The 16783-nt window shown below is 41.0% G+C and overlaps 1 protein-coding gene across 5 annotated transcripts in view; it reads right to left on the bottom strand.

Moving 5' to 3' along the window:
- Positions 1 to 6553, bottom strand: part of Rev3l (REV3 like, DNA directed polymerase zeta catalytic subunit) — a 159074-nt gene extending 152521 nt beyond the window's left edge. For 2 of the 5 annotated variants that reach the window (XM_029542501.1, XM_029542503.1), the window contains exon 1: positions 6053 to 6553. Coding sequence is in view for 3 of the 5 variants with exons in the window: in XM_021205182.1 (XP_021060841.1) it covers positions 6053 to 6191 (139 nt within the window). In the remaining 2 variants the exon portion in view is untranslated. The remainder of the gene's footprint in view (positions 1 to 6052) is intronic. The other 3 variants (XM_029542499.1, XM_029542500.1, XM_021205182.1) reach the window with 2 other exon arrangements.
- Positions 6554 to 16783: the final 10230 nt, after the last annotated feature.

Raw genomic sequence — 16783 nt, 5'->3', positions numbered from 1 at the left:
AGAGAGAGAGAGAGAGAGAGAGAGAGAGAGAGAGAGAGAGAGAGAGAGAGAATAATCAAGATCAAAACACCATAATGCAATTAATTATGCACTTTAGTGGATATTTATTTGAGACCCTAATGAGTCTCATACAATTTTCTTACTGTGCTTCTGAAACACATCTAGAAAACTGGCTTTTTCTTAACGAACATGTGAGCAGTCTTTTACAAGCTAATAAGTCAATACATGTTATCTGCAGAAAATCTGAAAAATACAAAAGACTTTCTACAGAGAACCAACCTTTATATTTCAATAAATTTTTCTGCATTTAGATGATTATTTTGTAAGCTAATATTTTCACAACAGATATATAATCTAAAGCATGATTTAGGAATGAATGTTTTGCTGGAATATGCTCCATTTATGAAATTACTTCCCATTTGTTAGATATACGGGCTATTTTCTGTGATGACTATCACCCATTGATTAGTTTTTGCAATGTATGCTCATGTTTCAAGCATGCTGGTAAGTATAGGTCTATAATTGTGAACAAAAACCATTACTAGCATTTCTGGAGGTTACAATGAGGAAAAACTAAACATTAATCTCCAACATATATAGAATACTAACTACAGCAATGCTACAAAGGAGCTTTAAACTTCTGGGTAGGGAAGGCTTCCCTGAGGAAAGATAAACTGGAGTTTTAGAAGAAGAAAATATTCTACTCATGGGAACAGCAAGTACAACACCGTCACTGTGGGAGGGACCATAGCAAGAAGGGGCTGACATAATGCCAGTATGGCTGGAATACAACGAGCCAGGTAAGAAGAGCCCGGCTCAAGCCGTGACTGAACAGAAAAGGAGGGCAACATTATGCAAGACCTTGTGGACAGGTGCTTGATACCACATTAAGACAAGGAATTTTGTCTGTATTCTAAATATAACTGAAAGCTACTAAAGCATATAGAGTGATGTAATCAGGATTAAATTTTGGAAAAAATATGATTACGGTGTAGAAATCAGATTAGCAGGGGCAGAGTAGATTGGGATTAAATCAAGATTAGGAGGCCATTGTAGTAAATGCTATCAAAAATGCTAGGAGCTTGCACTAGGATGGTGATGGAATAATGAAAAGTAGATGAATTCAAAAGATAACCAGATTTGCCAAAAAGATTTATGTTCATCGATTAAAATCCCTGAAACTAAAATTAATGGGTCAAAAAGGAACATTTCAATGCACCAGTTCCTTGGTATATTGGAAGACATTGCTAAGCTGCCCTGCAGAGAGACGTTTTCCTTATTTGTAAATTACTCTGTAACTGTTCCTCTATTCAAAATATTTAATCTTAAAAAATTTTAAGTCACTTGATCCATACTTCCTTCATGAAGCCTTCCCTGGATTTCCCTGTCAGGGTGGTCATCAAGTCCTCCTTCTGGAGTCATCACTATATCCTACATTTCTGCATTAGCCTAATAATTTTATGTTCAATTTATATTTTCATATTTGTTGCTTCCTGTTTTCTGAGTTTCTGGTGGGTAACCCTGCTTTAACAAAGGCACAGAGAATAGGTTGATACACACATAGTCGCTTCTCCATACTGTTCTGACATAAGAGGGTCCCAGTCTCTTCCTAATGTGCTCATCTGACTTTAGTCAAATATAGTATGTAAAACTGGTAAAGCTTTCTATTCAGGACTTAAAACACAAAGTGACCAACTTCGTTTGTGATTAGCATGACTAGATCTGTGTGCTCCAAGAAATCTCTAACAATTATAATTGAATAGGTCTTACATGATCTTAAAATATTTTTGAATGTTTAGCTAAAAGAATGAACAAGATTCAAATTTTTTATAATCTGAGTTAAGCGTAATCATTTGCAAAAATCATACTCATTTCAAATATATTTAACAATCTACCAATTATAATAGTTCATTACAGCTAGGTTTATAAAATATAAGAATAAATCAATCAAGTAAGCACCTATGTAACTCATGTAGAATTCCAGAATTATTAAAAAAAATTCTCACCTGATTTCATGTTACTATCTACAACAATCTATACAAATATTCACCAAATAGAACGAAACTCTACAAGAAAGTAGTATTAAAAGCTCCTTACAGTAATCTTGAAAGCAAGCAGCTCCCTCTAGTCTGTTTGGCCTACTTTGTTCAATGACTTAGAACACCTTACTCCTCCTCTTGCTCTCGGCAGGGGATCTCTTTCAAAGGGTAATTATGTTTGACCTGGTGCTGAGAAACCAGGGGAGAGTCTCACTAAGCTCAGCATGCAGGGAGCACGTCAGGCTCTGAAGCAAACGCTGCTGTGGATTCTGGGCAGCATCCCGTTCCTCTCCTGAGTCAGGTCCTCAGCAGCAATGTATGTGAAGTGAGTTTCCTGAAAAGTCACACCCATTCAGATAGAAATGAAAGACATTATCCCACACTTTATTCACATTGCTTTTTTTCCCCACAAATTACTAGAACATTATTATAAGTTTTTTGACAATGATAATGCTTGGGACACATCAAACAATGTTCAAATAATAAATAATGCATCAAAGTAATGTTCAAGACTTTTTAAAAATGAATTTAGGGATCTGGAGAGATCGCTCAGCTGTTGAAGACTAGCTATGCTCACAACTCAAAAGCAGTGAGTTCAGTGCCAATGAGAAGGCTTAGCTGGTAAAGGCACTTGCTGCCTGGCCTGATGACCTGGGTCCTAGGACCCAACAAGGTGGAAGGAGTCTCTCTGACCTCCAAATGTCACCGTGGTGCTTGGGTACTCATACACATACACACACACCGTGGTGCTTGAATACACACATATACCATGAGGCTTGAATACACATATGTACTCACACACACCAGGGTGTTTGAATACACACATGTATACATACACACACACACATACACACACACACACACACACATACACACACAAAGATGTAAAAAAAATTAGTGAGTTTAAAGAACTAAGGGTTTCTAAAAAGTAACCCCCTCACTCACATGAAAAAAACCAAGTGACTTTTATAAGGAACCACTATGTTCAACTGATCAAACCAATCAGTCAAAAATTCACATTCATGCCTGAATATGCTATTTAAAAAAATATTTTCAAATTTCACAAACTCAAAACATAGATGTTTAAATCCAAGACATTTATTTACATTACTCCAAATATGTCCTTAAGACAGGACAACAAAAGTTAACTGGACTGTTTCCTAAAGCAGAAAATTACTTTTCCTGCAATAGCAGTAATCCAATTGCCTCAGAATTTATAATTCAAATAGCCATTTTGAGAGAAACTTTCTTCTGCCGATATTGGATCTTCTTTGAGTAGCAAATTCTGTTTAAGAAAAAAAATCTTTTCTCCAAATCAAAGAATTAAGGACTTCCAAAGTTAACGCCTGCAGGGTGAAGACTTACGGGTGTTACAAATGTTCATTAACATAGTCTACACCTTAGTAAGATGTCTGAATTTTGTAATAGTAAATTTGTTTTTATTAAAAACTCTGCATTCAAATTTTGTTTGGTTAGTTGGTTTGGTTTTTCAAGACAGAGTGTCTCTGTGTAGTCCTGGTTCTCCAGAACTAGCTAAGTAGGCCGGACTGGCCTTGAACTCAGAGATGCACCTGCCTTGGCCGCCAGGGACAGATGATAGGCATTCAGCGCCACACCCAACAAGCACTGATTTTTAATAAACTATTCTGGCCTCTCTGTTACATTAATTATTTCCAAGTTTTAAATCTAGATGGCCTGGACTAGTTTTCTTTGGGAAGAGAATTTAAAGCGGAAAATTCTGCAGCGTAGTTTTCATTGAGTCTGGAATAATATTAACTCTACTGGGGGGGGGGGTCTGACATTAAAAATGCTTGATTTACAAAAACTGGAGACTTTAAGTGTATGCCAAAGACTTCAATTTTTTTCTCACGTTGAGGAAACAAGATTTGTTTTATACTATGTAAGGAATTATTTTATTGTTTTCTCTCTGACCTCAGCACCAAGGTATCTCACAAGCCGGTAAACTATTAGCATATATTAATGAACCAATTACTGAGTCCTAAACTGACACTTACATTCATCTATGTGTCATGCTTGAAACAGAAACTTTTGTTTTAACCTGTGAATTATACCTTTCAACCTGATACTCCTTAGCAACCTGATACTCCTTAGCAACCTGATACTCCTTAGCAACGTGATGCTTGCTTTTGCCTGTATCAAAAGTACTTATTTTTTCTTCATTTATAGTATACATTTCCAAGTACACCACAAAAAAACACAGAGGGTTTTCTCTTTTTAATTGGAGGCTGGCGACCTATTGTAAGATATTCAAGAAGAGATAAATATTTCTTATGAAATAGTTCACATTCCAACATTCAGAAACACAAGTGTATACACCAGTCTATTTGTAAGATACTCTTTCACAGAATCGGCTGATAGCAAGTGAAATTCATGCAATCCCACAAACAAAGCTTTCCTACATAATAGTTTTAAAATCACTCACGTATACATACTGAGTGAGTGTAGCAGGAAAACCTGTAACTCAACCACCATACAAACTGGACGACCACAACAATATCCTATTAGCATGTTGCTCTACAACTTGAAAATCAACTTCACTATCATCCTCTGCAGCTGAAGGGAAAACAGGCAGTATATTACCCTGAGATTCCAAAGCAAAACAAAGACAGCAGCACGGCATTTAAAAAGGTAGAAAACCTACCCCCCAGAACATACTGCCTCTGCTTTCCCAGTCTTCCATGTCTCAAATGCTATACTTTCTACCAACTGTTACCACCATTCCGATTCTCTATCTTCCAAGGTTCGAAGCATCAAACGCTACTTGAAAAAGGAGTCTTTTACCCAGCCTTATTTATGTCATTGACATTGTTAACAAAGAGAATTCACATTAAAAGGTAATAGCTTAGAACGAGTGTCTGGATTTTGGGAAGTGGTATTGTCTTGGTAGTCCAGAGAAGCTGACTGTAGTAATAAAGATGAATGGCGACGAAGGCAAAGAGCATCAAGTGGGAAATGCCATCTGAAACCCCAGAGGGCTTGGTAAGAACATCGTCCTCCAGAAAATGGCTTTATCATTTCATCTTAACAGTTTAAAGCATGTAAAAAGAAGCAAAACTGAAAAATAAAAACGCAAAACCTTGTATATTTGGCCTTTAACCTATTTATATTATAAATCCCAAGGAGTGTTCCAGAACAGAGCTTGTCATTTCCCCCCACCATTTCTTCAAAATGGCTTTTTTTTTTTTACATCTATTTTTAAAATGCAACCCTGCAACCCAGCCTAGAGGAATTTTTAAATGTCTATGCTGCTGAGCTTGGCTGTGTTTCCTAACGAATCCACCCCCATTAGGTGTAGTATTTTATGTTGGGCGACACAAACACGTAGTTCCTATTTCCATGGATGCACATTTCCTGAAAGCATTGCACCTGAGGATGCCGCGCTCTGTCCCTGCCGAGGCATTAAACTCTAAGCAGTCACGACCTGCACTCACAGAAGAGCCACATGGTCACTTCAATGAGAAAAATTATCTGGCCCCGGGCGCCACTTTCTACAGCCACAGCGTCTCCGGCAGGGGCAGAGGAGAGCGAGGGTGAACAGAGGCAACGGGGAGCGACGGACCACACGCCTGACACTTCCCCTCTGCCCTCAAAGCCATTTCTCGAACAGGGCACTAGGGACACGCAGCGAGTGGCCGGGGTCTCCGCCGGGGACCGACCTCTAAGGACCCGCGAACTCGTCCTTGGGGACGAGGCGCAGCCACCCGACCCACCGAGGCAGGGGCTCCAGCCTGCTCGCCGCTCGCGGAGGAGAGACCGGGCGCCCGCCGCCTCTCTGCCGCGGAGGGGGGGCGCAGCGCTCGCGCGAACCCACATTTTTTTTTTTTTTTTTGCGCCTCCTGTCACGCGCGGGAGAGAAGGCGAGCAAAGCCGAGAACAGGGCAGACTCCGCAGCGACCCCGGAGAGGGCCGGCGGCGGCGGCGTGCGCGCGAGTGCGCGGAGGGAGGGCAGCCCCGACGACCCGGCGCCCGCGCTCCCGCCCGCTCCCGCTTACCTGCCGGGGTCGCCCCGAAGACTCGTACCACCGGCACCTTCTTGACAGGGAGCTGGGTGAGCGGGGATTGGCAGATATCCAGCCCCGGCAGCGGGCTGGCCATGTAGTAGTCGGCAGTCACTATCCGCACAGAAAACATGTTCGCCGCCGCCGCCACCGCCTCCCCTCCACTCAGCGACCTGGCAGCAGCGGCGGCGGCGGGCTCCGCAGAGGCGCCTCCTCCCCTTCCTCCTCGGTTCGGCTTCCCCCCCGCCCCTCGCACGGACGCCGGGACGAGCGGCGGCGGCGGCGGCGCGCCCAGGCTGCGGAGGCTGTGTGCTGCCGCCGCCTCCTCAGACGCTCCCGGCGAGAGGCAGCGGGAGAGAAGCCCTCGCGCGTTCGTCGGGTCGGGTGGTGCCGCTGCTGCTGCCGCCACGGCCGCCGCCGCCGGGAATCACACGGGCTCCTCGGTCCCAGGCTGCAGCTCTTGTTGCCATGATGATGATGTCACGGACGCAACCACTGGGGGAGGGGAGGAGGGGTGTGTGCGCGCACGCGAGCGGCGACGGGGGGGGGGGGGGGGGGGGGGGGGGGGGGGGGGGGGGGGGGGGGGGGGGGGGGGGGGGGGGGGGGGGGGGGGGGGGGGGGCGGGGAGGGGAGGGGGTCGCCCCCGCTCGGAGCGCGCCGCTGGGGAAGAGGCTGGCGGGAAGCCGGGCCGCGCGCCGAGGAATCGATGATTCGGCCTGTGGGCCGGGTCACTGCGGCGGGGCCGGGGGAGCGCCGATAGCGTGGATAGGCTCAGAGGGGCGCAGGGTTTTGGCGGCTTCCCGAGTTCCCCTCGCCGACCGCCATTTCGCGTCTTACGGGAGAGGCGGGGGCTGCCGCGGAGAGGATATTTTTTGTTTTGTTTTGTTTTCACAAGGTAAGGGAGGCCGCCCGCGGGAGAAGGCGGGCGGAGCGCTGGCCGTGCCGGCCCTGCTCCGGGACCGCGGCGGCGGAGCTGGCTGGAGCCCCGGCCTGCTCGAGGGGCGGGCGCGCGCGGGCCTCGGCCTATAAAAGGGCCGCCCTGGCGCTCGCTCCCGCCTCCGCCCTCCCCTCCCCCGCTCCCCTCCGGGCGAGCCTCGCGCCCCGCCTCGCCCTCCTCCTCTGCCGCGGTGCTGCAGTGTCTGCGCCCGGCCACTTAATGAGATTTATTCACGCGCGGCCCTGCCCAGCTCTGCCCGGGCTGGGCAGATACACACAGCACAGGGATTTCCCACCGTCGTGGTTTTCTCCCGCCCCACTAGGACGACCACCGTGAGTGCCCCCGCGCGGGCTACACACGCCCCCCACACCCGCGGCACGGGCGAGAACACCGAAAGACTTGTTTGCTCCACTCACCTCCCTCCCTCCACTCCGGTCGCGGCAGATCGGAAAGCCCCGAGAGCCTTTCACAGAAAAGGTTGGCAAAAGGCTCCTAAAAGTCGGCGTGTTCTCATTCACTCATAGTGCACGATTTTACTACGGGTTGACACAGAAGAAAAAGGGGGTGGGGCAGGACATAAAATAAAATAAAAACCAACTTTATTTGAAGCAAGAAAGGAGATGGAGTGGTGCAGTTAGGGATTGAGGGGTGCGGGGGGCCACAGATGCTGCTGGTGTAGATGTTAAATTAGAACCTATGGATTTTGTCTGGCTTGGTCACTAATATTGGGCGTGACCTCGGACAAATAATTTGTTTTCTTTAGGCCTCGTTTTTCACACGTAAAACGAGGCCCTCTTTTAAAAACTAATCTTTGTGAGTCGTCGCCACCACCCCCCCCGCCCTATTCCGCCCCAACAAAAAGATAAAAGTAATAGGAAGCAGAAACTAGTTTCAGCTTTGAAATTTGCCACTGGAATTAGGACACTTGACAGTCATTATCCATCCAAAGTAGAGCTCATTCTGTCCCACTTAAAAAATTATACAGGTGCATTTTACTGCTTGTTATATTGCCTTGTATTTGGAGTGGGGTGAGAGCTCCTTGTTCACAGTCATTGTGGATTTTCACATAAAATCAAAAGACTTAAAGGAACACATTGCAGAAAGCAGTGTTCCATAATAACAAATGTTAATATGAATTTATGCTTAAGGTGATTTGAGACTGATCAATACAGTAAATTTGCCTCAAGGGCATCATAATAAGTGGCAAGACTAGGATGTAACTACTAACAGCTATAATACAGAGAATTTTTTAAAAATTGATTTAAGTATTAGAAGACTATAGAAGTGACTTTAAAATACGACTTCCACACACAAGCCTTCGGTTCATCTGCAGTGCATGTATGCACTTACCATGTGTTTTTTGGTACAAATAAACATTTCTACAATCAGAATGTCAGATGGACAACACCAGTGATTTCCATGGTGTTCTGAAGCATTTAGGATAATTTTTGTTAATTTTAATATTTTGTCACTTACTAAATCACATGTTGGGGGATGGAGAATGGAAACCTGTATTCTTAGCAACCCCACCAGCCAGCCCCACCAGTATATCTCAAGCAGTATAAAATTGAGACTACTATATTATATTATATTTTGATGAAGTCCATGCATAATTTTTAAATTATATTGTTTCTAACTGATGGAAACTAAGGGTATCAAAGATTAGCTCTTTCTAGAACAAGATTTCATCTGTTTTTATATTATGTAGAGTAGTGTTCTTGCTGCATGTCTGTGAGGGTGGTGGATTCCCCTGGAGCTTACAGACCATTGTGAACTGCCATAGGGGTACAGGGAATTGAACCTGGGCCCTCTGGAAGAGCAGACAGTGCTCTTAATTGCTGAGCCATCTCTCCACTCCTAGAACAAGATTCTTAACCATCCCCTCTTGAAAGATTTGCTATTTCAGAAGGCACTTAGGACCACTTTTCATATCCTTCTACAACTCCAAGGAAATAATGTTCACTCTTGAAATACATATGCATCATGAGATTAGGAATACTGTGTCTATCACATGTAATTTAAAGTCGATGATCAAAAAAAAACTTGATGACAGTCTCCTAACCACAATTTAATAGTGTTTTATAAATACATTCCTCCTGGGAAAAAAAGTTTTAGCATTTTCAGGTAGTGATTCAGTTTTAAATTTTAATTTACTAGGTATGTGAGTTCGTTTGATAACTGTCAGTTTATTTTCTCATCTATGAAATGCATAGTAATTCTTATTTTAACTTCCCAGGCATTAATCAGACTCAAAATTTAATAATGTGAAAGTTCATATCCAGATGACTACTCATTTTAAAACAACCAAAATCACTTGGAATTGATTGTGTACAAAATGTAGAATGTCAGATGTGAACTTAAATACCATTATTTAAGTGGCTATCATTTGCTAAGCAATGGGAGATATAGTGACATGATCTCCTTACAGAATTTATATACCAGAATTATAAGAAATACATTTTAATGATAGCAATTAACATTTGTCAGTTATTGGAGCTCATTGACTGACATTTATCATCTCACCCATTTACTCAAAGCCTTTCAACCCTTCCATGCCAATACTTTCAAACGTCAGTTGAAAACATTTGCTTTTAACAATTGATTATCTGGAATTGTAGGCAGAGACCATCTATGAGGGGGGAGGGGTATGTATATGGTGACATAGTCAACAACAGCCAGCCCATTCTATATTACTGGCTTTCCTCACTCTGTCCAGAACACTTGACAAGAAGAAACATAAGGAGGAAAAGAATTTATTTTGGTTTAAAGTTCTAAGGAATAAACTCTGTAAATGTGGGGAAGACAAGGTCATGGGAATGTGAAGTAACTGTTCATTTTTGTCCACTTAGGAAGCAAAGAAAGATGCTCAGTTCAGTTTCATCTTTTAATTTATGCAGGGATTCAAGATTATAAAATATTGCTGTTCACAGTCAGTGTGAATCTTCTTTCATCAGTTAAACCATTTTAGAAATACCTTTGTATTTCTGTGTTGATTCTAAATCTGACCAAGTTAACAATGAAGATTAAATCATCATAACCTTCTAGCTTGCTCTTCTGTACTTTAGAAGCTGGCTTTTATAATAACAAATATAGTAATAAAAACTGGTTTTCAGACTCCCTTGCAGCTAGGGTAGTAACATTAGATTAGTCGTGTGAAGATAAATATTTAATTTCAGCCAAAAAGCTGAACTCTAATATTTAATATTCAAGTTTCTAAAGTTACTCCCAAGCCACCAGAATAACTTTACTTAAATATAAATTAGTTGAAAAGGGTGCGAACAATCACAAGCTGGCTTCTGCATGTTTAGTTTCCAGCAATCAAATGTACCGAATCAAGGTGTGTTTCTAAAAGTAAACAACATAACCATTCACCCTATTTGGAAAGATGAGCTTTTCTGGCAAACACCATGATGAGAGTGTCTGATTCTTCTGTGAGGAGTGCTAACTTTTGTCTGTTGTCACAAATGATGACTGGTAGATAGATTGTATGTATGAGTTTCCATAAGAATTACACTAATATGAGGTGTATGTTTTTCTAGGCATTGTTTTTCCTGGAAGTTGTTTCTAACTACTTTCTAAACCTGACTCTCTGGCCTTGAAAGATTTGTGTGATATAAATCCCTTACTACTTTAAAAAAAAAAAAAAAGCCCAGTCATGTCTAATTGCATTAATTTGTGGGCCTCAGAGCAATATGAAAATGTAGGCCTGTGATTCAGGTACAGAGACAAAATGGCATTTTCTATACTAAACTATCTTGTTGTCACTGCCTCCTCCTCTTCTCCTTCCCCTCTCTCCCTCCATTGGCAATGATGTTTTCCAAATTTGCTGATTTGTAGTCCAGACTGGCCTGGAACATATATGATCCTTCTATCCCAGCTTTCTGAGTGCTAGGGTTATAGGCATGCAGTGCCATCCTTGATTTAATTTGGTTTTTTAGTGTCAGTTTAAGAAAAAAATGAAAATGTAAATTCCTATGATGAATTACACCATTCATCTTTATATTGCACAAAGCAGTTTAAAATGCAAATTTAACAGTACCTGATTGGAATTTCATGACTTCTATATCCATATGTATTTGTGATGTCACAACAGTGTAAACTCAGCACAAAATGAACTCAACTGTTTTTATTTCCCTTCCCGTTATCCATATTCTCTACCTTCTGATTACTGATGAGTAAGGAAGGATTAAAAGAAACTAAGTCTAAATTGTTCTTTATATGTTATTTTAAGGTAAGTGATTGGTCTAAGGAAAGAAACATGAGTAAGAGGGACTTATAGGATGCTTTGCTCACTTGCACTTCTTGTATGTCACCACCTTCTTTATGCACATGCAGCAAATTTTAATTCAAATGAAGATCATAGCATCTTAGAATTTTCAGTACCTTGACTAACTCAGTCATATATACAACATGCTTGTCACTTGGACTCTGAGTTTTGTGTTGTCCTCAGGAATCATCATGCAGACAGTATACAAATAGGTAGTTTACTGCCTGGTTTTGTATGTCAATCTGACACAAGCTGGAGTTATCACAGAGAAAGGAGCCTCCCTGAGGTCCAGCTATAAGGCATTTTCTCAATTAGTGATCAAAGGTGGGAGGGCTGATTGTAGGTGTTTCCATCGCTGGACTGGTAGTTTTGGGTTCTATAAGAAACCAAGCTGAGCCGGGCCGTGGTGGCGCATGCCTTTAATCCCAGCACTCGGGAGGCAGAGGCAGGCAGATTTCTGAGTTCGAAGCCAGCCTGGTCTACAAAGTGAGTTCCAGGACAGCCAGGGTTATACAGAAAAACCCTGTCTCAAAAAACAAAAAAAAAAAAAAAAAAAAAAAAAAAAAAAAAAAAAAAAAAAAAAAAAAAAAAAAAAAAAGAAAAGAAAAGAAAAAGAAAGAAAGCTGAGCAAGCCAGGGGAAGCAAGCCAGTAAGTAACATCTCTCCATGATCTCTGCATCAGGTCCTGCTTCCTGCCCTGTATATGTTACAGTCCTGACTTCCTTTGGTGATGAACAGTAATGAGGAAGTGTAATCTGAATAAACCCTTTCCTCCCCAATTTGTTTCTTGGTCATGATGTTTTGTGCAGGAATAGAAACCCTGACTAAGACAGGTGGCTAGTAGGAAAGGTCTTTGCCTTCATGTATGTTCTGTTGTGTCACTGGACTTAACTTAGTAATTGTCTTAGGGTTTTACTTCTGTGAACAGACACAATGACCAAGGCAACTCTTAAAAGGACAACATTTAATTGGAGCTGGCTTACAGGTTCAGTCCATCATCAAGGTGGGAACATGGCAGCATCCAGGCAGGCCTGTGCAGGAGTTGCTGAGAGTTCTACATCTTCATCTGTAGGCTGCTAGCAGAATATTGGCTTCCAGGCAGCTAGGATGAGGGTCTTAAAGCCCACACCCAAAGAAACACCTACTCCAATAGTGCCACTCCCTGGGCCAAACTATACAAAAATCATCATAATAATCAAATATTCAGGAAAAAATAATCAGGAATTTATAAATTTTTCTGACAGCAGATCATTAAACCAAGCAAAGGGATTTCTGCATTTCCTGTGAAACAGACATTGTACAGGACTTTTACCATCCTCATTCCCTGGATATTACATGCTATTGTACCAATTAGAGATGCCCCATATATTTCTAAAGTCAGCCAAAACTTTCTATTCTCGACCAACTCCTAGAGTGCTCTTCACTATCTATAGCTATGAACCATAACATACACACATATATATGTGTGTGTGTGTGTGTATATATATGTATGTATGATTATCAAGTAAGGAAGGGGGGAGGAAACAACAGAGTTGAGTTTAAAAGCTTTCAAATTTCATACCCAGGAGAGCAGAATCAAGGTTTTTCTCCCAGTTATCAGAAAAAATATCATTTACATATTTGAAGCTGGGCGTGGTAGCCCACGCCTTTAATCCCAGCACTCAGGAGGCAGAGGCAGGTAGATTTCTGAGTTCAAGGCCATCCTGGTCTACAGAGTAAGTGCCAGGACAGCTACACAGAGAAACCCTGTCTCACCCTGTCTCAAAAAACCAAAAAAAAATAAAAAAACATATTTGAGGGATAAAATTGCTAAGGTAATTACTTGGGCTTTTTGTATATGTAATGCTGTGAAATATGTTCAGCCTAGTTTCTTGGTATATGAGTATATAATCCTTGAGATTGTCAAAGTAATGTGTCTTTTTGTATGCTAACAGTTATGTCTGGCCATGCCTAGGTACCTTCTGGGTGGGACTAATCATCAGAAAGATCAAAGCAAAATTAGAGATTGAGACTTTCAGCCCCATCCTCCAACCTCTGGGGGCTTGTGAGTAGCTGAAGGTGAACTGAGCAGCAGTTTATCAAGTGTGCTGGATAACTAACTCCATAAAAACAAACCCAAAGGGTAGGATTCAGAGACCTGGAGAGCTGAGCACATGGATGTTACCGAGTAGTAGTGTGCTGGAAGTCTATGGAAGCTGTGTATCTTTCATCAGTCTTCTCACCAACTTTCTTTTAATATTCTTTATAATAAACTGAAGCAAGTTAAGTGTTTCTGAGTTCTTTAAACCATCCCTGAAAATAATTGAACCTAAGTAGGAATTATGGAAACCTAGAACTATTGCCACTCATAAGCACAGATTAAACAACCTGGAATCTTCTGTAAGCCAGTGATGATTGAGTCTTCACCTCTCAGATTTGATGCTATTCCATAGATTAGTGTGAGAACTGAACTGAACTAGAAACACCAGTGGCTTGCTAAGTGAGTAGGGGGAAATCCTCACACTTGTGGTATCAGAAGTCTTCTGTGACAATAGAAAAGACTGAATTTGAGTTTGTTCTTTCTATTCAGTGTCAAATACAAATAAACTACAATAAATTATGGTTGACTTCAGATGGTGATTTTTGACAAGATATTTTTAAGCAGATAAGGTGTGTGTGTGTGTGTGTGTGTGTGTGTGTGTGTGTGTGTGTGTATAATTAAAAGTAAAGTCTTCTAAAATTAATGAAGTATTTGTTGGGCTGCAAAATGGGTTTTGATTTCTCTCATTTTAAACCAAATCATAGATGAATCCTTTAAAGGTCTGTTATCTTTTAAACTAATTATTGTGGGAGGGAGGATTGGTATGCTGGAAGTGCTAAATTGGAAGGAGAGAAGCTAAATTTTTCTCTCTCCTACTTTTGTTAGCAGTAAGGAAGAATCTCTTAAGGGGAAACCTACTAATCCTATAAGAGATAATTTTTGAGAAACCAAAACTAAAATGCTTTCACAGTAGAGTATATTACAAATGAGGTCTGAGCTTTCTAGGACCCAAATTTAAGTTACATATTCAGAATTTATAATGGTATTTCGGGCAGGAGGGTGAGACAAGATCTCATTTTGTAGCTCAAACTGACATGGAGCCCACTGTGTAGCCGAGGCTGTCCCTGGATTCTTGGCAGTCCTACCCTCAGCGGCTTAAGTACTGAGGTTATAGGTATGAGCCACCATACCCAACTGCTACTGAGACGTTTCTAATGGAGTATATATAAGTAGTCTGGAAGAAACTGGAAAAAAACACATAAAGTTAAGACTAGATTGGTTCCAATTTAAACAATTAACAGTAGTCCAAACCAAAGAATCTTATTTGGAACAACATATTCCAAGATAGTTTTTCTGGCCCTGAAGTTCTTACCACACCTTTATTTTCACAGTTTGAATCAAATTCCAGGAAAACTTCCCTTAATAACCTTTTTTATTGGTGCTGAATTTTTCTGAGATTTGATCCTCATGCTATATCTTTATTCCAGAGATCAAAAAAGACTATTCTTAGATGTCAAATATGGATTGGCCCTTGTATTTCTTTAGTTTTTCAATTAAATGGGTTATTTTCAATTTGATATTTTAAATGTATAGCACAGATATTAAGGAAAACCATAAAGTGTGCATATCTAATCCCTCCTAGAAGTGGTCTGATTAACATTTTAGTTCAATTATTTCTAGAATTATTTTCTATGAACATATTACACAGTGGAAATAGTGCCCTAATTTTGTGTGGACAGTTTATTCTGCAATGTACTAAAAGCTCCCCATGCCAATTAAAACTTTTCATGTACATTATTGTCTTAGTCACTGTTCTATTGCTGTGAAGAGACACTGACCAAAGCAACTCTTATAAAAGAAAGCACTGAAACCCATAGGCCTGCTTACAATTTTAGAGGGTTAGTCCATGATCGTTATGTTAGGGAGAAAGGTGACAGGCAGTCAGACATGGTGCTGGAGAAGTAGCTGAGAGCTATGTCCTGGTCCACTGGTCCACAGGCAGCAGGCAGAGACACACTGGGCCTGCAATGGGCTTTTGAAACTTCAAACCCCCTACCTACCTAAGTAACATAGTTCTTCAGCCATCCATACTTGCTAATCCTTCTAATCCTCGAACAGTTCTACTCCTTGCTAACTATCATTCAAATGTATGAACCTGTGGGGGCCATGTTTATTTAAACCAGCACAGTTACTTTAATGACTGCAGGACACTCAGTGATAAGGATCTAGAGTAGCCTACTTATTTTCTGTTGTTGGACAACAAACTGATTCAAACTTTATAGTGTTGTAAGTAGTACATTGAGAACTTTTTTTAATTAAAACCCTTTGTCTATTTAGAATGATAGCATTAATGTTTTTTTAATATTCATATTGTAGTTTATTATTTTACAAGAATGCCAAAGACTGACACTTGCCATATTTCCCAACAATTACATGCCATGTTCTTGTTGCCCAGTTTGTTTGCTCTGCCTCCCCCATGTTTTCCTGACCTGTTAACTCTTAAAATTTCATCTGAAAGATCATTTTCTTAGGGAAGCCTTTCTAAACTCTGATTATGACTGTTAGATCTTTTGTTGTGCTGTTTATTTTTTCTATGGCATGTATCTGATTTGTACATTACTTGAGTAATTCCTACTTTCATTGGACTACAATGCTGCAGTCATCTAGATTAGAAGGGATTATAAAGTATGTGATAAATGTTGGATGATTCATATGATCCCATAAGCATCACAGAGATATGTTAAAGTCTGAGATTTAAAACGCTGAGGAGTTATCTCTAGGTAAGAGTACTTGTTCTTGCAAAAGACCAGAGTTCAGTTCCCAGTACCCACATTGTGGCTCACAACCATCTGTAACTAGTTCCAGGATATCTGGTGCCTTCCTTTGGCCCATCTGGGTATCAGGCATACTCATGATGTACATACATACATGCAGACAAAACACAAACATAGATCTAAAAACAAACAACAACCAGAGATTTAAACAGTCAAAAGGTATTTTTGTGCCAATTATTATTCCGTGGGCTGGAAAGAACAAAAAGAAAATTATAAACATGATTTCAGTTTTATGGAGCTTAAAATCTATTGGAGAGTTCAACAAACTTCCCATTAAGGGACAAATAGTTACCATTTTAGGTTTCTCAGGCTTTATGATCTCTATTCCAATCATTAATAGATAAAACATAAACAGGAGTATGGTTGAGCTCTAGTCAGACTTCATTTAAACAAAGATTGTGGGCTACATTTGACCCAGAGCCTGTTATTTATTTATTTTTTCTAGCAGACAAGAACAGCTACTAAACAGATGATTTGAAGTGATTACTTAATGGGTCATGCTAGTAGAAAATTGGAAGACAGTGCTGACAGCAATGTAAACTATGGATGCCCAGCCCAAGAGGTTTCATAGAGAACAATGTTGGCCAATGGATTGGAGATCATTCTTTTACTTTGGTTAAAAACATGGTTCCTTTTTTTTTTTTTTTTTTTTTTTTTTTTTTTTTTG

The sequence above is a fragment of the Mus pahari genome, chromosome 9 (genome assembly GCF_900095145.1).
Source record: "Mus pahari chromosome 9, PAHARI_EIJ_v1.1, whole genome shotgun sequence".
Classification (NCBI taxonomy): domain Eukaryota; kingdom Metazoa; phylum Chordata; class Mammalia; order Rodentia; family Muridae; genus Mus; species Mus pahari.
Note: the sequence above shows the minus strand (reverse complement) of the source record. Positions and strands in the feature narration are given on the sequence as shown.